This window comes from Chaetomium strumarium (genome assembly GCF_033439665.1).
Source record: "Chaetomium strumarium strain CBS 333.67 chromosome Unknown B0T15scaffold_2, whole genome shotgun sequence".
Classification (NCBI taxonomy): Eukaryota; Fungi; Ascomycota; class Sordariomycetes; order Sordariales; family Chaetomiaceae; genus Chaetomium; species Chaetomium strumarium.
In genome coordinates, this window is record NW_026944430.1 from 4,006,448 (window position 1) to 4,033,455 (window position 27,008).

Below are 27,008 nucleotides of genomic sequence, written 5' to 3' on the forward strand. Positions count from 1 at the left end.
GATCGCGTTGCAGGTTTGTCCGTAGAGAAGGGAGAACGACCGAATTCAAGGGCAAACCGCGGAGATTGGATTGCAATTGCCAAAGGAGAACAGCCGCAGGGTCGGGGGAGGCTTCGGACGTTGGACGGACGGAGGTGCTGAGGGGTGGCGATCGTATCGCAAAAACCGGGCCTCAGGATCTGGTTGGGAGGCCAGGGAAGGGGTCCTGATTTCGCTCGGGAGGGCCAAGGGGGCGGGCGATCCAGACAGGGCCAGTAGATGGCAGGCAAACGACGTGAAATGCAAATGGCACACTGCGTTGTGTCACTCCCATCATCTGATGCCGCCGCAGGACGTTGGGAGTTCTATTCCTGAAGATGCTGCTCCGCGGCGGGTGCTCAAGGTGGCATGGAGCGCTAAGGTTGGAGCGTTGGGGGTACGGAGCGTATCGTTCGCGGCAAGACCACGTACATATGATGGGGCTGGATGCACGAGGGGACGGGGGGCTGAACCGTTCGGCGGCGGCGGCGGCGGCACTCCGGCTTCCGTTGTCGCTGATTGGGCGCTAATCAACTAACCGGGCCGAGGGGCGTAGATTGCCGTTCTTGGGCCTGCAAAACGTGCTTCTTCAGGCGATGCTGTGTAGACTCGGACTCCGTATAGCGAACACGTTCCCGTGGCGGTATTGATTGCAAAGAGTGGCCGGCGGTGATGTTGTTGAAGGTTGTGAAATTGCGATGAAAAACTTTCTCCGTCTGGGATGAACGCTGTAGGGATGATCTCGGTTAGTACCTGAGGTATTGACTCCAGTCATCGACGGCGGCGCATCTCGAGCTGTCCCGTTTTGTAGAAATTGGGCCTTCTGGTGCCCGTGTGGGTCCGTCCATCGAGGGACCGGCCGATCTCAGGACAAACCCATTGACAGCGACTGCGAGAGAGGATCTTGAAATTGTTAACACAGTATTTACATGTGCTCGGTATGGCATCAACATTCACTTTTCCGTCTACTCCATCCTAGGAGGGGTACCGCGGTATTGGAGAGTACGAACGGAACCGGCGCCCACCTGAGAGACCACATTCCATGGGTACTGTACAGGTATGTATCGTCCCGATGCTGTCAGGGACTCAGGGACAGGAACAGAGGGGACCTGCAGAAGCTGTGCATACGGTGCTCTTGAAAGCTGCCGTGCCACACAAATAGCGCTTCAACGTTCGGTGCCACTAGTTTTATAGTGAACTACTAGCAACGGTAGTATAGTCGACGCTGTGCCATCCCCATGGTAACATCGGACGCCTTCGGATACCCATTCGGCCCTGCTATGTACAGACCAGGCGATATGCTGTCCTCTCTATAAGGTGTTGCGTGCCAGCGGCACATATCCACCGTTCTTCAGGAGGCTTGTCGACGATGCGATATCGACGGGTGGTGACATACCGGAAGCTTGACATTATTCCGGTACCTAGGTAGGTATCAGGTGTTTTCTTTTCTTGCCTTTCACATGTTAGGTACCTAAGTTACCGTACCTTACCTAACGAAGCCTGCGGCCCACAATTTGAACCCCTGGAGCTCTGCTAACGTCCCCCAGCTTCGGCGTCGGCCCGCGCTGCATCCAGCCCACTCTAGGCCTCGGCAACTCCAACTCGGCATCCCATCATTCACTGAGAGATGGCAGCTCAAAAGCAAACCAAGACACAATATCAGGAACCACCGTCATAGCCAGCAGCAGCCAACAAAAAGGACAAGAGACGACTTCTGTTCATCGCGCAACCCCCGCCCGTCAGCCGCTCCGCTTACACAGTCCTGCTGTACAAGTACATACATCCGTACGTAACACGGCGCATGCGCCGCACCGCAGAGGGCCTCATCGAATCAGCAACAACCTCACCACAAAGTCCGAGACACGACAATAAATAACACGACGCACCGAACAACATCAACATGGCTCTCCAACCACAGCCGCTGTCAGCCTACGCCGGCTACGCGCACTTCATCGTGACCTCGCCCTCGCCGAGCCACCACCCGTTCGTAGCGCACGTCGAGATCAACCGGCCGGCCAAGCTGAACGCCTTCCACGAGGCCATGTGGCACGAGCTACGGCGCGTGTTCCAGCAGCTGTCGGCGGACCCGGACGTTCGCGCCGTCGTGCTCTCGGGCGCGGGGGACCGCGCCTTCACCGCGGGGCTCGACGTCACGGCCGCGAGCGAGGGCGGCGTGCTGGCGTCGGCCGAGGCTCAGGGGCTGGACGCGGCGCGGAAGGCAGCCCGGCTGCGGCAGTATATCGCCGATTTCCAGGAGTGTATCTCCGCAGTGGAGAAGTGCGAGAAGCGTACGTTTGACTTACTACACTCATTGTGATCCCGTTGGAAGGTGAGTTCAGTAAAGTTGGGTTTGGCTGACTGTATTTTGTTTTTTGCGTGTGTGGCAGCTGTCATCTGCGTCATGCACGGCATCTCCATCGGGCTGGCGATCGATATCTCGTGCTGCGCCGACATCCGGCTATGTTCCCAGGACGCTCAGTTTGCCGTCAAGGAGGTCGACATCGGGCTGGCGGCTGACATCGGCACGCTGGCGCGGCTGCCCAAGGTGGTGGGCAGCCAGTCCTGGGTCAAGGACGTTTGCCTCACCGCGCGCGACTTCAGCGCGGTCGAGGCGCTGTCCGTGGGGTTCGTCAGCCAGGTGCATGAATCCAAGGCGGCCGCGCTGGCCGTGGCCGTCGAGATGGCCGGCTTTATCGCCTCCAAGAGCCCCGTGGCGGTGCAGGGAACCAAGGAGCTGCTGAATCACAGTCGGGATCATACGGTTGATGACAGTGAGTTGACTTTTTCCCCACAAGTCATGTGTTTGCTCCTACGGAACTGACCATCACAGACCTGAGGTATACCGGGGTTTGGAATGCTGCTGCGCTCCAGACGAATGATGTGGCGGCCGCGCTCATGTCGGGCCTCAAGAAGAAGAAGCCCACGTTTGAGAAGCTATGAATGGGGTCCGGACATAGTGGGTTTATGGCTTGTTGGTTTGAGAGATCCGATCGTGTCCGTATTTATGGTCGACTTAAAGGGCCACCCGTGCACAAATGGTGAATAGAAATCCAGATCAACGCATGACGCGGCGTAGTCTCTCCAACACACTGCCCGCCTGAGAGTTGCGATTACAGTTAAAAGTGGAAAGCCACCCCCGGGCCACTTTTACTCGCTATCTTCCAGAGGCTCCTCGGGTCGGTACGTCTCTTTGAGGCGCTATTCCTCACGAAATCAGCTTTGGTCAGCATTGTGAGATAGTTTTCTGAACTCACGTCGTCGAGCTTCTGCTTCAGCACCTGCACCATATTCTCCTTGACCACAAGGTGCGTCTCATCAAGATCCTCGATGATGATGTCGTTGTTGGCACTATCTAGATGGACTATGATGGACTTGATGGCCGGCTCGCACTCGATGAGCACGCCTGCCAGAGTTAACCAGTGAAAGTGACCGAAGCGGCGGGTCTGCACCTTCCACCTACCCCGGATGGCCCTGACCATGTTGCACGGCCTGGATTTCCGCTCTTCGATCTAGCGATGATGATACCCGCAGAGGGGTTCCTTATGCTTGCTTGCTTTGCGCTGCTCGAATCTGCAATGCGCGGTGCGAAGGTTAATGGTTACCCGCATGCGCTTCTGGACAGTGGACGAAGGATGAAAGTTGCATGGGGCTTCTAGCGAATGAAAACTGCCTCCCGGTTGCGCCTGAAAGTGCTGCACTTAAAAGCTAGGTGGCGGCTTCCAGCCAAGCCGGGCCACCCAGCAATGAACACAAGTGTCCGTGGCACAGCAACCTCCCGTCACTTCTTACAATCACTTCATGTTTCGCAGTGCAGTCTGCGGAAACTCAAAAATACATGAAAAATAAATTTGCTTGCCCACAGCCAGAATCGAACTGACGACCTCACCATGACCTAGTAACCTGATACTAGTGGTGCGCTCTACCACTGAGCCATGCGGGCTAGTTATCCATTGTTGGGAAAGAGTGACCGATGCACCTACTGATTTTGGGGGACGGCGTTGCGCCTCCTCAAACGTTCCTTCCTTCAATGCTCCAAACTGCCATTCCCGCCACTCAGACGATCTGTCAAAGCTTGTTGCCTGCTATGAAAGAAGCAGTAGGGAAGGAGTTCTGGGACGAACGAGTCCGTGACACAACGGTGAAGCAGCAGGACTGGTTCAAGTTTTGTCCCTTCCCTGATCCTGATAATTTCCTTCAAACTTGAGTGATACAAAGACACGTATGAGACTGCTGTGATACTTCTTATCATCATTTTGATTCCCTGATAACGCTCGTTTATTGAAGTTCGTCATGTCGTCCTCCGATATCCCTGAGCCCATAGCGAGCCTGAAGGCCCTGGTGAAGAAGTTCCCTACGATTTACGGCAAGCTTTACCAGTTCTCTGGGATCTCCTAGAGTACTACGAAGAGCTGCCGGTTAGTGACCCCAGCTACTCTAAAGCTGGGGGTCAAGGGCAAGATGCTATCGACAGCATCATCAAGGAAGAGGAAACGGAGCTTTTCTCTCGGAGCTGCGCGGATTTATGATCGACAGAATCGGCGCCGAATATCACTGGACGGACTTTGTCACCCCAGGTTATATCTCGCTAAACCCCCAAGACAAGGCTGATATCGACGACTTCGTTCGATACCTGTACCGGGGAATTCTGACGATCCCAAGTACGGGTGTCTTGAAGCCGCACGAGGTCTCCTTCCTAACAGCGCGGGTCCGAGAGCAACCAACCCTGAGATGTATCCTGGCCAAGATGTCGACGCCAGAGCCCTACCGGCTCAGCGTCATGCAGCACGTTGCCGTTGAAGCGGCTAGGGCTGTTAGCCTCCGGAGACGCCAGGAAAAGAAACGACAGAGAAAGCAGCGGCTTAGCCGGCTGGAGCGACTCGTTGAGGCTCTCTTCGATGAGCAAGAGTGGGCAAGTTCCGAGGTCTACTGCGGCAGTATGGAAAGTTCTGCCATTTCTGGAGTCGAAAGCGCTACCTCTAGCACTGTTCGTCTTTCGTCCGAAGCCGGTAACATCTAGTTAGATCGTCGAGAGAGACTTTTTAATAGGACTCTAGGCATCGCTGCTGATATGTTAGGGACTCAGTATCGGACGTTCATTGAGCGTAGCGGTCGTCATGAACTCCTCGAGCTGCTTAAGCAGTCTGTGGTGCAGTCTGTGGCCCCCGGGGTGTGGAATGATATCTGGGGCGCTCAACCGACTGCTGGCAAGCAGTATTTACAGAGTCTCCAACAGGACGACGAGACTTGAAGTGTCTAGGATGGTATCTTGCAGTCGGCGCTGATACTGGTGATATAGAGTTCTTCAAGAAGTATGTCGGCCAAACAATGCGGGAGATCCTGATCCGGGCAGCCTAGCATCGGGCACTGCCGCGTGCCTACGGCGGTGTCTTGATGATGGAGATACGGTCGACACCATCCAGACCAGGAGCGGTATTCACCTTGTGTGTTTTATATGGGCGAGTAAAGCTACCCGGACGTTCAACTTCATCCGCTTGGGGACCCTCCGAGCCGGGCTCGACGAACGGAGTTGGCCTCTTTGGTTGAATATTGTGGAAATGTACTTTTGCTTGATTTTCCAATCTCTCTAGCCTGGAACCTTGAGACAGTACGTCGGGGAGGATATGGTCGAGGAAGATGATTCAGGTCTGAATATCGCCCTCCCCCTTCACCCGTCTTACCATAACCAGGCAATTGGTTCGACTATTGCCTGCCTCTAGTCGAGCGACTCCGAAATTGTGGAATACACGAAGGCACGACTGTAGCTCACATCTAAAATGGTGAAGGCGAAATTTGATGCCCTTAACTGGGTGGCCCTAGCCGCCAACACTTCATCGATTTCACCGAGCTCCAGAGCCCGTGGACGACCAACCAGGGACAAGCACAGGGACGGATTGCTCTTGCGTTACGCAACGCGAGTCCGTCATGGGCAACCAACTTCCGGGGGCCAAATCCTCAGTGGGGAGAACCTACCAAGGTGAAGGTGTACTGCAAGGCCTGCGGTTTCACCACCTACGATACTATGCCAGTCTTCCACATCTATACGGGAGCATATGTCATTCGAAGGCAGAGGTGCTTGTTTTGCAAGCCGACGGCTTCGATGATCAGCAATCAGCATCTGGTTCACGGAAGCAAGGCTCTACATCCTGTGGAGCCCATTCTCTCCATGTTCAGGGAGCGTCTGTGAAAGATGGGCAACTGTCCTCCATACGTTCGGTGAGTTTCCGCTGAAGCAGGGGAGACCGCGGTCTTCTACTCTATGCGGGGACTTTATCATCACGCAGTGACAGCGGAGTCCTCCGTCTCACTGTGATGATGTTGCATGTTTCACGGACGCAGGGGAGCCCTCTAACTCCCAATGTATGTGATAACGTGCTGGCGTGCACTGATGCGGGGGGTGGGCTTTTGCCCCCATCTGTATGTGCGATGCCATCTTCCACCGGTGCAGGAGAGGGTTCTCATGGACCTTTAAGATCTTTCGTTCAACAAGGACTCTCACAATGTGCAAAGCGGCCAAGACGGGTACATCTTCAAGACCATCGCGCCGACAGGTCTCTGTGAGTCCAAGATTTTCATGCACACACACTAGTTCACGCTATAACTTGTCCCACGGCGGACTGTCCCGGTGCTTATCAAGGCGTGTAGGATTGAATGCAACTCGAATGGTGATATTTTTGTCGTCAATCAACAATGGAAGATGCGTTGATATAGAGAGGAAAGTCGGTCCTGTAGTCAGGAATGGAAGGCGAAAGATATATTGGGGTGGGGGCAAAGATCGGTGCTGCAGGCAGGGTAGGGAGGATATAAACGAAAGATGTATTGGTGTAGGGAGAAGGATCGGTGCTGCAGGGAGGGTTGGAAGGATATGAACGAAAGATGTGTTGGTACGGGGTGCAAGGTCGGTCCTGCCGAAGGTTGGAAGGATATGGTGGGTGCGGTGCACAGAGCGCCGGGCAACGTCGGTTGCTCTCACCACGGACGCTTTCGCTCTATATTCGGCTTTCGGAGTGCAGAAACGCCGGTTGGTCGCCATCCTCAACCTCGTGGCCATCCCCTATACGTCAAACCCGCACGCTTCGCCGATTGACAAGAGATCACGAAACCACCGTTATATACCCCGGTTGGTCCGTGTTTGTTCCGGTTACATTCAACAGTACGTGGAAGCCAGCATATGCCACCAGCTCGCCTTGATCAGTATGCCGGTCAGCAATCCTAAAGATTCACCTTGTCGGGCCATCACCATGACCGGAAGGCGGTCTCTGATCAGCGCTAGCGAACGATAAACAATACGTCATTAAATAGAAGCCGCCGCCTGGCTGAACGCTATAAAACCCCTCAATGGTTCAAGTCCATCGGCAATTCGGAGGCTCTTGCCAAGGTCACGCGGACCATTGCTCCTTGAAAGCAAATTATTTGATACAGGAAAAATAATCCACCACCATACAAGTCATCACAATTAGGTGAAAACACATGCAGTTTAAACGCTGACTATAAGAATGGAAATTGAGCAAGACTGATATTTATAGAGGGAAAAGAACATCATGAAAGTATTTATCTACATCGTGTTGTGGCTCATGTAATTGTGTTGGTGTTCTGAGAGACCGGTTTTCCTGAATCAATTAATTTGCTTTGAAGGAGCATTGTTCTGCCCTATCGATGATTGGATGGGAAGGCGCAACCCAGTCTCCCAAAATCAGCAGGTACACCGGTCGCTCTTTCCCAACAATAGATAACTAGCCCGCATGGCTCAGTGGTAGAGCGCACCACTAGTATCAGGTTACTAGGTCATGGTGAGGTCGTCAGTTCGATTCTGGCTGTGGGCAAGCAAGTTATCATTCATGTAATTTTTGATATCACTACTTAAGAGTTGGCAGCCCGTTTTGGTAAGCCGTAGTTCTATAGTAGCTGAATTTATAACTAAAGAGTTATAGTTATGGCTCCTAAGTTGCTAGGTGCTTTTGTCTTTTTAATTTTAAGAAGCTTTAAATCTTAAAAATAGTTAGTCCGACTTAAGTGGTAGGAGGACCGCTTCTAGTAACCCAAGCTTTCCTTTCCTACCACTAACCGAGGAATCCATCGATCGAAATGCAAACGAATGAGAGAGAGGGATTGGGAAGGACGACGGCCCTCTTTCTTACTCGCACGCGGCTTGCCAGCTTCCTACGCGAGCTAACCTTAGCCGCCGGCTGACCTCCTAAGCCTAGGAGGTTTGGTCTTTTACGCGTGGCCTCGAAGTAATACGCCTGCCTTGATTGGTTTTTAGCCTGGCTCGCGAAGGCCGGGTAGTTTTCCGGTCGATACCCTACCTTCTTCTCGACCTTGGGAGCGCTCCGAAGCGTCTGGCGATGCGGGAAACCTCGGGGTACATTTAAGCCGGGGGTGGGCCCCCAAAAGACCATGCGTACAGTTGCTGAGGGGGAAGACAGGGCTGAGACCTTAGTATATTCCTATCCGCTGGCAACACTTGAGGTGCATCTCCCGCTCCGGGCTTGGTGTTCTCTAAAACCCATGGTGCAGACGACGAGTGTCCTATGCCTCAAGACCCTAAAGTCTCGTTTAGTCTCTTCTCCAGCCCACTCTTCCGCGTATATTTTGCTTCCTACCTATCCTATTTCCATCTTCGGATGGAACTATATCAGGACAAGCCCGACAACATGTAGTTCTGTCGGAAGTTGAATATCGACGTGTCTAGATTGTTTAGTACTCTACACGTCGGCACGGCCACCGGCAAGCAAAGTAGGCCGCCGGACCAGAACGAATAAGGTCCATGGACTCGAAAAGGGGCCGTCTTAGTAACAATATGACCGTGTGCGAGGTCGTCGATTTGGACCTGGTCAACGACACGTCGGCCCAATTTCTCGACGATCCCGACCGGTTATGCGTTGTGGGTTCTCAAGGGCCCAACCACCCCCGATCATACAGGCATCGGCTTTGCTGAGCCTTTGGGGCGAAGGCTAGAGTTATCAGCACCTGGTATTTTGCGGCCAAGAGTTGACAGCCCTTCTGCTCGCTGACGGTGCGGATCACAGGGTCGCCCGGAGCCAGAGCAGAAACGTGGATCCGGAAACAGCTCGCTCCAGATAGGGAGAGCATATTGATGGTTGCTCGGCGGCATCGAGGAAGAACTCTACGTCCTATCCTCTTCGAAAATGGGTGATGGGTGAATTCACCCTTGTCAGCTTCCTCCTATGAAGTCTCGTAACAGCCTGTCCTCGAGGTCGTCTTCGAGGTCGACGTCAACGGTATCTTCAAGGTTATCCTTCCTTCCGCACCGCCCATCAATTTACTCGCCGTCGTACGCCGACGCGTCGCAAGCACTAGACTCGGAATCTCGTGATGGTGGACGCCGAAGAGTCACAAATCTTCTATGAGTTCTCCAACAAGCGCAACATCGGCGGCAAGGGTGGGCGGGGGGGTTTTCTGTCGTCCAAGGCCTGTGTTTGCCCGCCGCCTTATGCACCTCGAGACCATCAGCGACCGCGCAGTACAGTTCTACGAGTCCAACCCGCAGCTTCAGCAATGGCAGTTTCTTTTTCCTTTTTACGCCGGACAATGGAGTAGAGCCAGCGGCTACATGGTCTCAATGTGCTCTTAGCCGGCAGACAAAGTCCGAGAAAAGGCTATCACATCGTCCGGGCTGGGCGCTTCTTATAACTGAAGATAATTTCCCGGGAAGGTCGAGGCCAAGGTGACCATCGACTTGCCTTCCGGCGAGGGGGACAGCGGTTGTAGACATCGTTGGCGATGGCGACGTAGTCACCCCTCGGAACCGCCAAGGGTTGAGGAACAAAGACCAAAAGAATCCGTCTGGCGAGATTCAAGCCTTTCCTAGTCTGTCCGAATGGTTTCCTTGTCTGGTTCTTGTCTTTGTTGTCGCGCTGCCTGGGACCGCTGAGTCGAGTTTAATCTATTAGTACCTCTCTATCAGTACCTCATACTGTGTAGGGAGAAAATCCGCATGTGATGTGTGCCTTCTCAAGATCACTCGGTGGACAGGTAACCACTCAACGCAAGCTCATGAAAGAGAATGTCAATTTCATTTCAGTCGAAGCAATGCTAGCAATACCCGTCAACGCCGCCATGCATTTGGCTCCATCACCCCCCTATCCATAGGTACGCTCAAAGCTCAAAGCAGAGAAACAGAACCAAGCACCATGCCGGTGCACTCCCACATGTTTCCACCGCACTGCAAACGCATACACACGCCGGCAAAAGCGACAACTCGACTCTGCAGCACCTTTGCTGGGCCCCAATGGTGACTCGGCCGACTTCGTACCTGTCTGAAATAGGTAGGTACCTAACTATGCACCTGTCGTACCCATCCCCTGCATCTCACCCAACCCCACTGACTCGGCCTAGCGTTGCAGGTGTACTGTGCCAAGGTGGTGCAGCTATACCGGAACCTCAATCCAATCGAGCAGCAGTGGAGGCACGGCTCATCCTGAGCGTTGATTGCGACAGCGTGGGTCCCGCGGTAGTGCAGGTACCCCAAATACCAGTTCTGAAGATTGATCGTCCGGGGAGCCGACTGGCTGAAAGATGAAATGACGGCATTTGGAGGATAGATGGTGTGTGCATCGCGTGCCGAGTCTTCGGTAGTCGATTGATAAGCATGGTCGCGTTGCCCTCTTGCGCCTCCCACCCCTGACCCCGAAACCGTTGCCAATCACTTTGCCGTATGTGCAGATAGATCGTCAGCGAGTCGGTACATCTCGCTGAATGCAGTGTAAACTCAGGAGTTTCCGGGCAGTGTTGGGGGTAATGGGAGTGGTTGGCAGTAGTTAATGCTGGTGTAGTCTGCTCTGATGCGTCGAACAGACCGTTCTGATGCTCTCGCACATCACCGCGGCTTGCTTGCACTCATGACTCAGTTGACTTGCAGGGCGGCGATAGCAGCCTCGCCTTCCTGCTGGGTCCATCCTTGCACGGTCACAAGCTGGTGACCCTGCGCGGTTTGGAGCTCAGCGAGAACCCCATCGCCAGTTGGACTCCGAGGACTTTCGGTTGAGGATTGGCTGAGACGTTGTCTCGCTACGGTCGCTGTCCATGGACTGCTTTTCAGGCGAGTGTGGCCGTGGGAAATAACCCGTGGAACCGGCCCTGGTTGGCGGGGACGGCAGCGGGCTCGGTTCGGGAGAGGTCTGCCGTGCCTGGCGCCAGGAAGAGTAGATCTGCTTGCACAGATGGGCGGACATGGTGTATGTGGGCGACATGATGAGGGGTTCGGCCGTTGAAGTTGAAAACAGTGTTTCCGAAAATGGAAGAAATGGTTCTGGGGAAGAAAAGGATATCTTGTGTTGGAGGTTGGAGCGTTCAAACAGTACAAGTGGGTGAATATGTGGCGAGTCAGGTTGCTTGAATGATCTAGTGCTGCTCTAAAGGTTGTGTGTGAGTGATGAAACAAACCACAGAGGCGCAGACCCGACTTATTAAAGATGAAGTGCGGACCCAGTTGCGAAATCGAAATGGCACAAAGTGAGGGAGGAAGCGAGCATTTATAAATTGATTAGCACTTGCTCAATAATCATGCACCAAATCAAAGCACCTTCCCATTCTCGCACACACCCCTTTCTTGTGCCTGGTGGCCTCGTGCCCTGTGACCCGATGAGCAATTCCGGGGCCACAAGCGGATGTCAGCGAGTCCTCGACAGGGCGGCCAATCAGAATCCAAATATTTATAAGAAATGTGGCTGAATGTTGAGTGTGGCTTGTCGTTCTGGGCTGATCTCTGGCTTTGAATCGCTCGACTTTGCTGCCGACACTTGAAAATCGTCCCATATTGCCCCGCCTCTGCCTGTGCGGTCACCCCAATTGCTGACCATTTCTTGCAGTGAAGTACCTTACGCTGGCCAACTCGTCGTTCTGCAACTTGGCGACTGCCGGCTCTACACCTTCAATCCACATCTGGCGGGCGAGGGCTGCCCGTACAATAACTACCGTATGGACATCCCGTGCTTCGAAACTGCCGCTGTCATTGTGGTACCTCGATGTCGGCTTAAACAGCTTATGCTTTGATCTCTGGGACGGAAGCAAGACCAATAGCTAATTCTACCGCCAACCAGTTCGGCCACTGCTTCGATAATCATCGGTGTCGTCCGGACGCCGCTCCTGAAGCAGGATCAATCAACACATGCCCAGCTGTAAGTTCCAGCTCTCAGGGTTACTGTGCTGAGCTAGTAGCAAGACAGCTCAGCCGCCTATGGCTGTGAACATTCACTCCAACGAAGCCGGAAATGCTGCTGTTCAAGTAAATGTATGTCTTGTGTGAATTAGGAATTAGATATATAACAGGAAGTTTCCACAGCTTCTGGCCATCCTGGCCAAATGGTATCTACAATACAACTGCCAATAGACCCCGCCTTCCCTTTCTATCGTCCGTGGCGCGATGTCGTCTGTCCAGGGCTTGCGTGCATATCCCTTGGATCAGCCCAAAGCTTAGCGCTGCTCTCGGACAAGTACTAGGTCAATGATTCCGAGTTGCGCGTCGTGCTAGGTAGGTTGGGTGAAGTAGTAGCAGAAGCGGACAGGTTCCCTCGACATCCATCCGCGTGGTGTGCATAATTCATGACATCGTGTATTCCTTCCAAGCCCAACCGCAGGCTGACAAAACAAGACATATAGTCAGACACTGCCACTCGACGCGGCCCAAATGCCCAGGCAGGGCATCGTTATGGTTTGACCACCACGATGCCGCGCCCAGCGTAGCATAATGATAGCGAATACGTCGGCTCGTCGACTTCCTCTTCAATCGTAGGGCAATCTGGAATCTGTCGAGTAGCCCTTCTCCGTCGGCTTGATCTCCTTGATCGGGTGAAGAATCATGGCGGGGAGGCACGGGCGGCCGTGCTTCGCCTCCCACTCGTCGCCGCCAATTCCGGTATCTTCATAGCCCATCCAGTTGTTGTACAGGCGTTGGGGGGGGAACGCGCGGTAGTACCAGGTAGAGCCCAAGTACCGTCCCTCCTGGCCCCATCCCATGGCACTGCCGAAGCTACCGCTTTGCCCCTTGGGACCGCCGTTGAACCACTTCGCCAGTTGGGCGCCGCTCCACGCTCGGTCGAAAAAGACCGGCATGGGCGCGTATACCGCCTTGAGGCCGTGAAGCAGAGCTGTCGTCTGCGCCACCATCTCGGAAGCCACGTGGTTGCCACGTAGGTCCTCGGCATGCATGACATCAAGCAGCCTCTTCGAGAGCCTTGATTGCGTAACGATGGTTGCCCGGCGAGGAAGCTTACCCCAAGGGAAGTCCCGAGAGCGATAGCCCCACACTTGGTTACGCATGACCCAGCCGCTGTTAACGGGGTTGAAGATGGGAGCCAGCTCGATCAAGTCCGCCTCCTCACCAACACCCCATTTGTAGTCGTCCTCCTCGGGAGTTGCCACTGGGGGCTTCGGGCCCACTGGGTTGACAACCGGGACATCCGGTGCCCCCCAGATCGTCTCCTTGCCGACAGCCCGCTCCACCCAGGCTCGGAATTGCGAATCGAAGCTGCCATAATAGGAGGGAATGTAGAAGCGTTCATTGCGCTCCCAAATGCCCCGTCTCGGCTGTTTGCGGCCGAACTCGCCAAGCTTCTCGAGCACATCGTAGTGGTGTCCAATGACCCGAGCGTCCATCTCCCAGTTCCAGACGAAGTCGAATTCCCGGAACTCTTGCATGAACATCTGGACCGGCAAAAACTGCCCGTTATGCACCTTGCGGGCCTTATCCGTCAGGTTGGGATACATGCGGTCGACTGCGGGCTCGTTCCAGAGAACCGTGATACTCCTGAACTCGGCGGGAACGTGGTCCTCGATCGCCTTTTGATACGCCTCATCGCTGCTCCAGATGTCCCGGTCGTTCTCTCTGACGTGCAGAAACAGGATGATCTCGTACTGGCCGCCAGTCCGCAGACTCAGCTCTGTGATGAGAGATCGGATGACATGTTTGTCGTTCTCGGTATATTTCTTCCCAGAAAAGCTGCGGAGCAACACGGCAGTCCTCTTCTCCAGTCTGGTAGAGTTGGTTTCCCGCCTGGATTCGATAGTTGCCGCAGACAGCGATGGCGGCATACGGGACTGGCGCCAGAACCGCCGGACGACGCGCATAATGGGTTCCTTGTTCCCGCCGTCGGAGTCCCGCTTCAGGTCGGTAGAGCCATCCGCATCATCAGATACGTATGGGTTCTTAGGGGCCTCGTCATGCGACAGAAACCGCGCAGCGTTCTTGTCTCGGCATTCGTTCTGCAGGTCGCCCCAGCGCACATTGTCCCAGTTGATCTCTTCGCCCTTGTTGTCCACCACACGGGACAAGCCGTACGGTCCCAGTCGTGTCTCTCTTTCGAAACAGAGGTTCCGATCAAGTCCCAAGACACCATAGCTTCCGAAGCCGGGGTCGGGAAAGTCCCGCGGGCGGCCCTTGTAGACGCGGATGTCCTCAACGATCTTTCCCGTGGGGCCGACACACGGCACATACGGCGCGTGTTGCTCTTCCCATTCTGGGCTGTTGTATTTCGGATACGGATTGAAAAGAACCGGCTGGGGTTTGTTAGAGATTGTCGCGTTCGATCCCGGGCCCAACTGCGCTTCTTGCGAAGGCCTCCTGTTGTTCTCTTCAATGAGTGACTCGAGAGTATTCCCGTAGATAGCCCCAAGTCCTGGTTTCCTGAACCAATCTGTCAGTACCGTCGCCAGCGACAGGAAAAATTGGAGGCATACTTCTCGAGCTGACGGTGCTCCTCTTCGAACAGCTTCCGTTGTGCCTGTAGCTCCCGGTCACGTCGTTCGTCTAATTCCTGTTCAGCGGCTGCTCACAGATTGGAGGAAATGAGCGGAAAGTTTCTTACCAGGATCTCGATCAAGCGACTGGGGGCGGCCCGGGGAAAAAAGCCTTGTATTTACCCTGCCTTGGTGGACCAACCCCAGCCAGCACACCACGAGGACGAGAAGGGCCACAGGCAGGAGGGCCCTTGGCCGGCCCAGGACTCGGCGGGCTTGTGATTTGACCAACATTGCCTTCACCAACATTGTGAAGGATTGGAGGACTGCAGGAAAAACAACAACAAAAGACGACGGCGAGGAGGCGTCAAAATTCCGAATTGCGAGCGAGTAGAATAGTACTGCACTCAAAAAAGCATGTCCAGATGGAGGTGCCTGTGGTGAAAAGTCGAAAAGCGTCGGGAATACAAATCGAAGTGAAGAGGTAAGTGTTAGAAATGAATCGCGCTGAAACGAGTGATTGCGCGGCGTGCGAAGAGAAGATGACGGTCGCTGGATCGATGGAGGTAGGATGGGACGATCTGGGAGAAAGCTGGTATCGATTGCCCAGCTTCTCTACCAAGCGAGTGGCGACAGCAAGAGAGGTAGGAAAGAGAAAGAAAGTGAGGAAAATATTGACCCCGGAAGGGCAGGTAATATTAGGCAAATTCGCGATGAACGAGGGTGCGGCCGACCATCCAGGGGCGAACAGGGGTTCGTAGCGGGGAGAAGCCGAAAACGCTCGTCAAGAGATCGATAGCACGGCGGTGCCACTGAACAAGGTGTGGAGCGTTGTATGGCAGGGGAATGAAATGAGACAACTGGGAGCTTCGTAAAACCAGCGACGCACAGAATACCGCTTGATACGTTTGAATACATAATGTACTGTACAATACATTCGGATAGCGTAACAGGCAACATTTCACCGTGGGGGTTGCAGGCGCAAGCGGCAAGCCCCATGCCTCCTTCCTTGAACTCACCGACCGCGCCTTCTTCAGCGCGCAAGGCATGAAGTGCAGCAGCCAGGACAAGTACTACCAATCACTTGAGGTTAGTATTATAGTGCGAGATTTCATTCTCTAGGTAGGCTTCAAGTGTCTTTAAATATTTTGGGTGAAATCATGTTTCCTACCGTAGGGAAGGTAGATAGAAGAAGAGCGCATCAAAAGTCGATAGCATCGCTGCTTACACGTGCCATAGTGTGTACACAGTAGAGTATTCCGTAGATTCCTGGATCCCAGCAAGCTGACCCCACCACCGATAAGGGGCGTCGCTGATCCAGAAGATCAAGTTTCTCCAGTTGTTCGAAAGGAAAAACAATCTGCACATCGCGCTACTCTGTGTGCATGCAGCTGACGATCGCTGGACTTGGTTTCTTGATGGGTATAATATACAAAAGCGCGCGACCGCCTCAGCGAAAGTCGCTATGTAAGTATGCTGGACCCTGCTTGTAATTTACGTATTGTCATGCATTTTACCGTATTGTATCATACTACGCATTTAGTATGAAGATGTGGATTCCGCGTCTGCTTGCGGCCCACCAGAATGCTGATTTTTCCCACCGTTGTCAAACAACAACCCGACCCCTGACCTAACGTCCGAGTCTAGACCTACCTAGGTAGTTAGATAGGTGCGCGACTCCTACGAAGAACTCGGGAGGTTTGACAATACACTCCAGTGTGTTCAACTTTCGGAAACGGCTGCACGAGTCACGGCACATGTCTGGTGTATGGAGCTCAACCAGCCTCACCATAGCCTCTGGTGGCGTCGAGGGACCAATGCGGGACGCATGATGTCAGCAGCATTGATGCGAGCCTCGTATCGGGCTAAGCCGTCCATGAAATGATAGGTGGTGCAACCTCCCGAGATAGGATGTACTGCACTTCCAATTGCTACAGTAAGGTAGTAGCATCTTGTCAGCTACACGTAGTCGGCATTGGAGATTCCCCTTTAACTCGAAGGCTCTATGCGATCAGTACTTGATGCAGTACGCACCTAGCTCATCAGGAGATCCCCAGATCAGCGACTTGCAGACGGACAACCCAACCAACTTAACGTGGCTCTGTGTAACCGCCTCCCTTTTCTGGTCGAAGAAATTCTGCGCAGTTCTCGAAATCTGTCCCGGCGCGTTTTGCACCAATCCGATTGTTGGATGATTCGGACCTACAATGAGACCGCGGACACGACCGAGCCAATCACCACCTACCATGGACCCCGAAGTCGTCGCTCTTAAAAGATCGAGTTCGCAAAAACTTGAACCATTGCCTACTACTACCTACACTACCACACCATACACCGAGACTTGCACCAAGGAAAATACGATCATGGAGGATCATATGAGCTGGAGTTGCCCAGGTTTGTCGTTTCTCTGCATGTCTTCGACTGAAACAGGCTCACGGGTATCCATCCGCTACTACTAAGGGATTGCTATGTACAGCAAGACTTCAGGCAGGGTAAGCTCATCGAAACTTCCATTGTTACTAGCAGCATCTGTCATACACTACATAGTGTACCCACGGGATGCAGTATGCCTTTGCAAGCGTGGACCAAGCTTCCACATGTCTCGGGAAGCCAACACACATGCACATGCCACAGTCCAGTTACAATGACGAGTCTGAAACTCCCAAGAAAACAGACCTTCCATAATTGTGCTGTTGGTGTTGCCTATCCGCGAATCACGCTTGTTTTGAGAGTTAATATATTAGATATATGCACTACTTGACACTACGTTACACCGGGTAGCATATCTCCTGTGTCCCTGTGGCGATGCGGGCGGTCTTCCCCGAAACCCCTGTGTGCATGCATGCGTTGCACTTGTACAAGTACATACATGCACGCGCAAGAGGATGCTGTGTCCTCAAACAATGACCACTCCGTCCCACAACTACGATTCCTCGATGGTATGTACAACCATGGAGTGAGGTGGTTGTCTCGGATCTGTACACCTCCGCATGGGGCGCTGAGAAGAACACGTCCTAATAGTTGTTGCTCTGACGACCGCATGCATAGTCCCGCCTATCAACAAGCAAATGCTCCTCCCCCGACTCATCCCTCGCCTTCCCAGTTTTCCCAAACCACTCAAACAGGGCCTCGCCGGCTCGTATGTGCGACAAAGGGAATAGCGTGATTAGATGAGAGAGGCTGAATCCAGTGGGTATATATATCCAGAAACTCGAAAGAGCAATGCGCTCGGGTATCGAAAATAAAAAGGCGGAGTCTCAGTCGATGATGCTTTCCGGTGAAATGTCGAATAATTAGATAGAGCAAGGCATCAAGCCGTTTCTCAGGGGTCTTGCGGCGTCAACGCCGCTGTTTCGGGTATATATTATTATTCCTCCTTCCTCACGCGTCCCGTCACATCATCCCCAACCTCGTCATCCGCTTCTCCATGCGTAGCCTTGGTCCCGGCGGGCCAAGCGGACTGCGATTATATCCACCGCTACCGGGCGGGCCTCTCGGGCCGCCGCCCATACCACCACCCATATACGGCGGGCGAAGCGGACCTCCACCATTGGGTCCTCCCTGCCACGGCGGCGGGTGCTGCTGCTGCCCGCCCACGAGCCTCCACGCATCCTTCTCGCAGTATGCCTTGCCGCCGACCTCGAAGTAGCCGTCCCGCAGCGCCATGCCGCACCCGGCGCACTTGAAGCAGCCCACATGGTGCTTGACGCGCGACTCGGTGTCCTCCAGGTACTGGCCCTCGATTCCCCGGCCGCAGCTGCCGCAGAGCGAGCCGTTCAGCTGGTGGTAGTGCAGCTCGCAGTAGGGCTTGTCGTCCAGCACGTAGAAGGTCGCCGACGAGAACGGCTCCTGGCAGGTCGAGCACACGAAGCACGGCTTGTGGTAGCGCCCCGTCAGACGCCCGTCGGCGCTCGATATGGACTTGCCCTTGATGGGCAGGCCGCATGCTTTGCAGTTGCCGCGCGTGGTCGTCGTTGGTGCTGTTGCTGCTGCTGGTGGTGGTATCGAGGGGGGTTCGCGTTGCTGGGGCCGGGGCTGGGACTGCGAGCGTGTGGGTTTGGGGCCTAGTTCTGGGTCTGGGCCCCGTGGCGCAGGATGCTGGTGTTCTTGTTGCTGTTGCGAGTGATGTTGTTCTTGTTGCGTGTCCGCCATTCGCTCCGGTGAGCTGGCAAACCGTAGGGCTAGGGAAGGAAGCCCTGCCGTGCTTGGCGAGAGAATGTCACTGGGTGTTTGGACGGACAGACTCTCCGGAGCGGAAGAGTTCACCGCGGGCGAGGGTACGGGAGACCTTCCTCGGGCAGCGTAGCGTGGATTTTGGATGAGTGGATCAATGCGCGGATCATAGCCGCGATCTCCCGTACGAGGAGGTCGGGCGCTCAGCGGCGACGGTCGATCCTTCGCATAAGGATCCCTAGTTGGAAGCTTCAGGGGGGCTAACGCTGGGGGCGTCGGTTTGGTGTCATTCATCGATGCTTGAATATCTGACATCAGGTTGTCAAACCCAGATGTGTCTGACGGTTTCCTCCCCGATCTCGAGGAGAGAGACCGCGGTGGACTTGTCCGCGAGCTTGCCTGGCTAGGCCGGCGTTCCGGCTGGCTGCTGGTGTCCGAGTTGTTGGACGATGTCGATTCAGAAGGTGTATGGTAAGGGTTCCCGATCCCAAACTCCTCGGCAAGATTGATTGTTGGCACGCCGGGGGTTTTGGGTCGAACTAGGCCTGTCCGTGGCGGCGGTGGCCGGGATGTGTCTGGTCCTCGACTAGGTCTCCTGGTTCTGTCGGCTGTCATCGGGACTCGGCCATCTGCGTTTGCCGGCGATTCTAAGGGGGATCGCAATCTATCGGGGCGCAGTGCGGCGGAAGGAGTAGGGGCCGTGGGTGTGCGAGGTGGAGGACCGAAACGGTCGCTGCCCCGGGGGAAGGTGTCTGCCCTGCTCGGCGTCGAAGGCGGACCAAGCCCCCCATATCCGTTCGGTTTCGGGGCGGGAAACCCCTTTGCGCTCCCCAGGCTGCTGCCGAGATTGGAGGCCGAAGTGCTGGGCCGCTCAGCCACATCGATCGAGAGACTGGAACCGTTCGGGGCGGGAGCGGAGGGTCGACGGCCGGAGCCGAATGGACCAGAAGCGATGGCGTGGAGTCTGTCCATCGGGTTTGGCGCTGGCCCCTTTGAACTATCCGCGGAGGGATCCTCGGGACCATTGCTATCCTCAAGCCCACCATATCCTCCCGGCCTCCTTGACGCTGGTGGTGGGGGCGAGTGATTGGCGATCTTCGGAGCGAAGTACTCGTCTTGTTTGCCAAGACCTGGCCGTAAAGAACTTGGTGTCTGAGGCGATATGCTGCTCTGCGATGCGCTCGAACGGCTGCCGGGCGTGAGCTGGTCCTGCCCCGAAAACGCACGATCTATTGTGTTGTCAGCTGGAACGAACAGTCGACGCAGTGGGAGAGATACGCGTACTGGCTGCTAAGGTGTCGACTTGAGGAGGAGCGCGGGGCTCTTGCTTCTGCGTCGATGGGTTGCCGAACGCCGGCATTAATCTCTCAAATAGTGAGGTAGCGGGCACTGGCGGCGTGGCTGGAGACACCGTTAGCTTGAAGCGTGCGCGGGCAGACAGGAGAAGGGGTATCGGACACTGTGTGGGTGGTGATGCGGGTGGTGAGCCAGACCCAGCACAAACATGCTCGCCCATCAAGGAGATTTCCACCTGTTCACCGCATGTCGAGCATTTCACAGTCGGCATCATAAAGCGCGACTCCCTCCCTACGGTTGCCATCCTTGGCCGTGCGCCCGGGCCCTGATTCCTTCCTGGCGGTTCGTGATGGGGGAAGAGGAAGCATAGAAGCGCGGCGTGGGCCGGGTCAAACGCCCAGGAGGCCTAGCCCGGGAATAATTGCTGAGATTTTTCTTCGAGTCGACCTTGCTGCCGGGGCTCCAAGTCACCCGGTACCGTCCGCCGCCCGGCGAGCGTCTGTTTTCCTGTCTTGAGCCGGTATTCCTCTAGGATCCGGCCGATAGGTGATGAAAGGGGTTGCGAAGCGGTTTGTAGTGTTGACTCAGGGGTTCGAAGGTCCACACAAGCGATTGTGCGCTTCAGGAATATCGCAACGAACGATTACGGTGTATGTAAGCCGCAGGAGCACAAGGCCCAACGGCGCGCTGGGGAGCTTGTGGTTTTACACGAGCAGGGACCCGAGAAACGGTCCAGACCTGCCAAGCCGGGTCACGCTCGATCCCTAACCGGCTGCATGGAATATACGATCTGTGGGGTAATCAAAGAATGATGGTGTTGCGGATCGTGTCTCGGAGTGGAGGGTGAAGTTGGCCTTTGCGGGCGTCCAGTGCAAGAAGCAAGTGTTTCTGTTGTGAAAGGGGAGTCGATGAAGAACTGCATGGCATAGCGCCAGCCGGTTGCACTGGGCCCCGGCCTGCAGGGACGCAGTCGGGGCTCGGTGGCCGCTCAGGGGTCTGGTGCCGAACGCCCCCGCTTTGGGGGACAAGACGGCCGGGGATTTGCGCGATGTGCAGAGATGGGACAGGGGTCTGGCCAGCGAGACCACGGCCCCTGACAGCCGTCCCTGTGCATCTGCAGCTCATCCAAATTCATCAAACCAGGACCAAAGGGAGAAGATAGCCCGTGCCCTGCATCGAGCTAATCCCGATACGATAAGGGCACCGTGACCCAGATCCCGGGATGGCAATCGCAATTGTGACCCCATGAGCGGTGAGGAGGTGAGGCGATTCAGGTCCGGAAGATTCCTTGACTCAGGCAGACGCCTGGAAGGCATGATACGTTGCACACGGCGGGCAAGTAGCAGCCTGTGAGGAAGGGAAACCGAATGCCTCTGTTCCTTCATTTCGGCGGCTCTCTCGTTGCCGTTACAATGCTTGAGCTCGGCAAAATTCCGTTTGATTATGCGATGCAATAGAAGAAACCAACAGGTCGCTTGACAAGTGAACCAGAGGCTCAGCGCCTCTGCCGCAATCTTCCACGTCTCCACAATGCCATCTGCGTGCGCCACATCGCGCCAATATCATCGCCGTCGTCGTTCTCGGCTTTTCGAGCGGGTACCTTGCAGCCATCAGCTATCGTCCAACAATTGGCTGCCAGGACCAGAGACAATAAAATGGGCATCTGGTGGTTTGGCTCAGTTTGGATCTCTGGCGGTTTCTCGCGTCTCAAGGTTCTAGTGTACTTGTACCGCGGTAGGTTGTCATGCTGCCGAGGATAATTCGTTAGTTATTGGGTGCTTCACGCTGCCCAGGTGTGTCAGAAAACACGCCAATGAAACAACGTATGTACGGCGTGCCGAGTTGACACCGGTGGTTGTCACGCAACACACCCACCCGACAGGGCCCAACAGGGCGGTAAGTTTGTCCTCTCGTCCAGCAGCCCGATTGGCAGCGAGGTCAGCGGCATGCCAGCAAATCGCTGCAATTCCAGCCGTCCGCAACAAGGCTCATCTTTGATGTCGTACAATCGTGCCCCTTTCGATAAGATTGCTGCTCCTGAACGCATCCAATGACTGTGGAGCAACGAGAACCGGCCCTACCAAGACATGCCAGGGCAACCGCTGAACGACAACAGCGATCATTCTTTCCAGAACAACGATTTCCCTTCGTCGTTGTGCATGCGCACCATCATGCTTCGCTCGCGTCATCGACCCGCGCACCTGGCGAATGGAAGATCTTGGACCCAAGTGCCGGACCAAAGGGGATCGAAATGCCCTCATTAGTGTAGATGACGAATGACGATAGAATGACAGCCTACCATCGTGTTTTCACCTTGCTGAGCGCGTGGATGTCGAGATTGGCCGGGGCCTAGTTCACCTCCTTCCACGCGGCGGCAATCAGATATCTGTCGCGTTCCCGGCCCATTCAAAGGCCAGCTTAGTGTCTCAGGCCGGAGATAAGCGGGCACCCCATCACGCACCTCAAGAGACTGTCAGATCGTCTCAACACAAGGACAAGAGTCGTGATATAGTGCAAGTCATATCTGAAGTCCGTCACCGCCGACAACGGGAACCCTCTATAGAAGCCGTTCGAATCTAGAGGTGCGCAAGTTCCTGCATCCGGATTCCTCCCGATTCCCCCCGATTCCCGTCGTTACGACCCCACGGCCCAACGCCCCATGGATAGCCACTCACTGTCGGCCGCATTCCGACCCTTCGCATTCGGATGCGGTAGCTGCGAGACTGTGTCACAGACACGCCGGCCAAATACTACCCAATGCTGCACGTCAGACCTGCAACTCTACACTAGGGTGACGTCTTGTCCTGTGATATCCAGCAGAATGCCGTTGTTGACACCACAGCAGCTAGTGTACACGTGTGCCCACTTCCACGGAGTTCCACCTCTTCTCCAGACTGGCACTACGTGTTGGTTATTAGTCTCCTAGTGTCGATACGTCAAACAACGATCGGCGACTGGAATGGCTCTTGTGGTGGATCATGCGGGGAGTCCCCAGTTCTGATGTGGAATGCCTTGAACGTCAACAACTCCCTTGTCGATATCATTTTCCCTCCGCAAGCTACCTCCACCATTGCAGGACTGCTCAACCACGTTAACGCTTGGTACGGAGGTCTCGAAGTGCCCAGCTCGGAGCTTCACAGTGTCTCCTTCCGAGCCGCACTTTCGGGTGGCCATCAACGGCTGTCTGAACGCAACCAGGTCGAATACAAGCAGCGTATCCAGGCTAGCAGTAGAGCTCTCGTAGCGCATATAAGTGCTGGACTCCTGGTCCTACACAGGCAAAGGCATGGTCCGCTCCCCGGATAAGAGCCACGTCAACATAGCCACCCCTTGTCATCCGGCGACATGATGGACTGGCATGATGTTTGCGTTCTGCAGCTTTCACCGCCAATAGCAGACTGACCAACAGCACACTTATTAGACCTCAACCCGCAACGTGACGGGCTAATGAAAATGCCGACGGGCCGCAGCCTTCGGTGCCGGACTGCCGGTTGATTTTCATGATGCTGCAAGTAGCGACTTGAACCAGCACCGACCCCGCTGCAGTCCGAGCCTCCGAGAAGCGGAACGACACAGCACGACCACTACCCAAGTCCGCGCGCAACAGCTTTCACTGAGTTTTACCAAACGTGAGTCGTGAAAGGGAACCACTTTCATAACGTGTCCGGTAGCGATTCGTCATGTTCCCTTGTCGGATGTCCGGGCGCTGAAGACAGCATTTGAGCCTTCCCACGCCGGTTGCGGACAGAAACAGCGGCTCTCCCATCGGAGGCGGCCGGCTCGAGTGGCTGACAGTCCGGCAGCATCGGGCCACCAATCAGTGCGGCCGGGGTCTCGGGTCCAACGCCCCGCCGATACGTGCCCCGCGATTGCAGATACCAAATGCGTCTTGCAGACAATCGTCCATGGACTTCGACCGTCTACAGCCACTCAGGAAGCTCCCGTTCGGTGATGATTTGAAGCAACATCCACTTGTTCGCCTATCTTCGTGACCACGCAGCCGCAAGAACGCGGTTGTCCTATGTGATGGCGTGCCGTTCTTCCCGTAGCCCTGGAGACCCCCACCTTTGAGAGGTGAGCCGATTTCTCCGAAGACGTGGAGCCAGGATGTAGTGTATGTACGCACGACGCAGCAGCGCATCCTTCACCGCCCTGTGTCGGGGAAAGGAGCTACTAGTCTGCTAGGCGAGGTATAAAAGGAAAACGCTGTCTGCCCGCTCCCGCCTCGAGCTTTCCTTTGTCAACGAGAACCGAAACTTGGAATCCATTGTCGCATCCCAAAACTCCGACTTAGTCCACGATCGCGCTTTCGAGCCGCGATCGCGCAAACCGTCAAAACGTTCTCCAACCTCCTCAACTCGTGAGCAGCCGTCGCGACCCGCCTCAATTCTCTCATGATGGGAGTATCTGCAGGTGTCACCTTTGCAAGCAGGTTCGCTGACTGCCACGACAGCGTCCACCACCCGTACGCAGGAGCCCGTTGCTCTGCCTCACCAGGTTGTGCAGCGGACTCGGCCCCGACCCGATAAGGTGTCTATTTTCCAAAGGGCTGAATCCCCAATCCATTCTTGCAGAAGACAAGATGGCACCGCACGCTGAGACTGATGCGGGCACCGCGAACGGTGGTGGACACTTCAATACCAGCGGCAGCGCGGCTGACAATGGAGCGGCCGCCCGCCCCAAGTTCATCGTCAATTCGCCCAACGTGGTCTACTCGGACACGGAGATCCGCTCCAAGTATACCTACCGCACCACCACGGTGGCGGAGGGCGACAACGGTACGCGCGTGGTCACCCCTCACGAGACCGTCTACGACTTCAAGGTCGACACCACGATTCCCAAGCTCGGCGTCATGCTGGTGGGCTGGGGCGGCAACAACGGTACCACGATAACGGCCGGCATCATTGCCAACCGGCGCGGCCTTGTCTGGGAGACTCGCAATGGCAAGCAGGCGGCCAACTATTACGGTTCCGTTGTCATGGGCTCTACGCTGAAGCTCGGGACCGATGCCAAGACCCGCGAGGACGTCAACATCCCGTTCCACGATGTTCTGCCCATGGTCCACCCCAATGACATCGTCCTTGGCGGCTGGGATATCAGCGGCATGAACCTCGCTGACGCGATGGACCGCGCCAAGGTGCTGGAGCCGACCCTCAAGGCCATGGTCCGCAAGGAGATGGCCGAGATGGTCCCGCTTCCCAGCATTTACTATCCTGACTTCATCGCTGCCAACCAGGAGGACCGGGCTGATAATCTGATCCCTGGCTCCAAGGCCTGCATGGCTCATGTAGAGCAGATCCGCAAGGACATCCGGTATGTCAGAAGCTAGAGCCTTTGTTTTGCTTCTACGATAGCCAATTGCTAACCCAGGCGACAGTGACTTCAAAGCAGCCAACGGCCTGGACAAGGTTATTGTCCAGTGGACTGCAAACACGGAGCGCTATGCCGACATCATCCCTGGTGTAAACGACACGGCGGATAACCTGCTCAAGGCCATCGAGAACGGCCACGAGGAAGTTTCTCCGTCGACCGTGTTCGCGGTAGCTAGCATCCTCGAGGGCGCTCCGTTCATCAACGGCTCCCCGCAGAACACCTTTGTCCCTGGCGCCATCGAGCTCGCCGAGCAGCACGGCGCGTTCATTGGCGGCGACGACTTCAAGTCCGGCCAGACCAAGATGAAGTCTGCCCTGGTAGACTTCCTGATCAACGCCGGTATCAAGCTCACCTCGATTGCCAGCTACAACCACCTCGGCAACAACGACGGCAAGAACCTGAGCGAGCACAAGCAGTTCCGCTCCAAGGAGATCTCCAAGTCCAATGTGGTGGATGACATGGTTGCCGCCAACAGCGTCTTGTACGGCAAGGATGAGCACCCTGACCACATTGTCGTCATCAAGTACGTCCCTGCTGTTGGCGACAGCAAGCGTGCCATGGACGAGTACCACGCTGAGATCTTCCTCGGCGGCCACCAGACCATTTCGTGAGTAACCCGCACCTCTGCTGGATGATTATTGTCTCCCTGGGAGTATTCTAACTCGTCGACCACCGGTAGGATGTCCAACGTCTGCGAGGACTCTCTCCTGGCGTCGCCGCTTATCATCGACCTGGTGGTGATCGCCGAGCTGATGACGCGCATCAAGTGGAGGCTGCACTCGGACGACAACCAGAGCGCCAAGGGCTACAAGAGCTTCCACAGCGTGCTCAGCGTGCTCAGCTACATGCTCAAGGCGCCCCTGACCCCTCCTGGCACGCCGGTGGTCAACTCCCTGGCCAAGCAGCGTGCGGCGCTAGCCAACATCTTCCGTGCCTGTGTCGGTCTCGAGCCCGAGTCGGACATGACGCTGGAACACAAGCTGTTTTGAGAGCCAGATGATGGCCGCGGACAGTATGCGGCAAGTATGACTAGGGGAGGCTTTTTCTATGGGAGAGTTCCACTGCCCCTACACACCACCTTCTCTTCGTTTCCGAGCATCAGAGCTTTCGCTCTTTTTGTTCGATATTTAGCTCAGCTTTTATTGCCATCTTTGGCGAAGAATAGTCAGGCGTTGGCCGTCAGGGTTTCTGAACTCCCTGTGGTTGAAGAATCCTCTGGCGATAGTCAATCCTTAAACTATACCGTAGCAGAAAATCCCGCATAGAATGACCCCCGCGACCTCAGTTGTTGCCTCATCTCCCTAGAGTGACAGTGCTATTCGTTGGGTACATCCACTCATGGGCGTTAAACTGTCATGATGGGCCCGTCAGCGACATGCCTGCGACTTACACTACGCAGTTCCCGACCGGATGTAGAGCACGTACAAGGCGGAATTGAGTCCGAGGTAGCATAT

General features: G+C 55.3%; 5 protein-coding genes and 2 non-coding genes across 7 annotated transcripts; 3 read left to right on the forward strand and 4 right to left on the reverse strand.

The window, feature by feature from the left end:
- The first annotated feature begins 1,754 nt into the window (after positions 1-1,754).
- Positions 1,755-3,046, forward strand: B0T15DRAFT_125660 (ClpP/crotonase-like domain-containing protein). The gene is made up of 3 exons (XM_062861685.1): positions 1,755-2,306; positions 2,406-2,789; positions 2,849-3,046. The coding sequence occupies exons 1-3, from the start codon at positions 1,919-1,921 to the stop codon at positions 2,956-2,958; spliced, it is 882 nt and encodes a 293-aa protein (XP_062724774.1). The 5' UTR covers positions 1,755-1,918; the 3' UTR covers positions 2,959-3,046.
- A 119-nt stretch (positions 3,047-3,165) lies between these two features.
- Positions 3,166-3,497, reverse strand: B0T15DRAFT_491534 (TFIIH subunit TTDA/Tfb5; the record flags this gene model as incomplete). The annotated part of the gene is made up of 3 exons (XM_062866788.1): positions 3,166-3,216; positions 3,273-3,421; positions 3,479-3,497. The coding sequence occupies 3 exons, from the start codon at positions 3,495-3,497 to the stop codon at positions 3,166-3,168; spliced, it is 219 nt and encodes a 72-aa protein (XP_062724775.1).
- A 374-nt stretch (positions 3,498-3,871) lies between these two features.
- B0T15DRAFT_t61 lies at positions 3,872-3,958 on the reverse strand. Its single transcript has one exon. It is a non-coding gene; the product is annotated as a tRNA-Thr (tRNA).
- Positions 3,959-7,751: 3,793 nt separating this feature from the next.
- On the forward strand, positions 7,752-7,838 carry B0T15DRAFT_t55. Its single transcript has one exon. It is a non-coding gene; the product is annotated as a tRNA-Thr (tRNA).
- Positions 7,839-12,759: 4,921 nt separating this feature from the next.
- Positions 12,760-15,021, reverse strand: B0T15DRAFT_483496 (uncharacterized protein; the record flags this gene model as incomplete). Its single annotated transcript, XM_062866164.1, has 3 exons — positions 12,760-14,659; positions 14,713-14,782; positions 14,841-15,021. 3 exons carry the CDS (start codon positions 15,019-15,021, stop codon positions 12,760-12,762), a joined length of 2,151 nt encoding a protein of 716 aa, XP_062724776.1.
- A 3,084-nt stretch (positions 15,022-18,105) lies between these two features.
- On the reverse strand, positions 18,106-20,245 carry B0T15DRAFT_509398 (uncharacterized protein; the record flags this gene model as incomplete). Its single annotated transcript, XM_062867782.1, has 2 exons — positions 18,106-20,114; positions 20,170-20,245. 2 exons carry the CDS (start codon positions 20,243-20,245, stop codon positions 18,106-18,108), a joined length of 2,085 nt encoding a protein of 694 aa, XP_062724777.1.
- A 4,518-nt stretch (positions 20,246-24,763) lies between these two features.
- On the forward strand, positions 24,764-26,543 carry B0T15DRAFT_390706 (uncharacterized protein; the record flags this gene model as incomplete). The annotated part of the gene is made up of 3 exons (XM_062864553.1): positions 24,764-25,494; positions 25,559-26,161; positions 26,234-26,543. The coding sequence occupies 3 exons, from the start codon at positions 24,764-24,766 to the stop codon at positions 26,541-26,543; spliced, it is 1,644 nt and encodes a 547-aa protein (XP_062724778.1).
- Positions 26,544-27,008: the final 465 nt, after the last annotated feature.

Coding starts and splice junctions, on each gene's coding strand:
- B0T15DRAFT_125660 (XM_062861685.1), top strand. CDS start 1,919: ATGGCTCTCCAACCACAGCCGCTGTCAGCCTACGCCGGCTACGCGCAC. Junction 2,307..2,405: donor AGTGGAGAAGTGCGAGAAGC/GTACGTTTGACT, acceptor CGTGTGTGGCAG/CTGTCATCTGCGTCATGCAC. Junction 2,790..2,848: donor GGATCATACGGTTGATGACA/GTGAGTTGACTT, acceptor TGACCATCACAG/ACCTGAGGTATACCGGGGTT.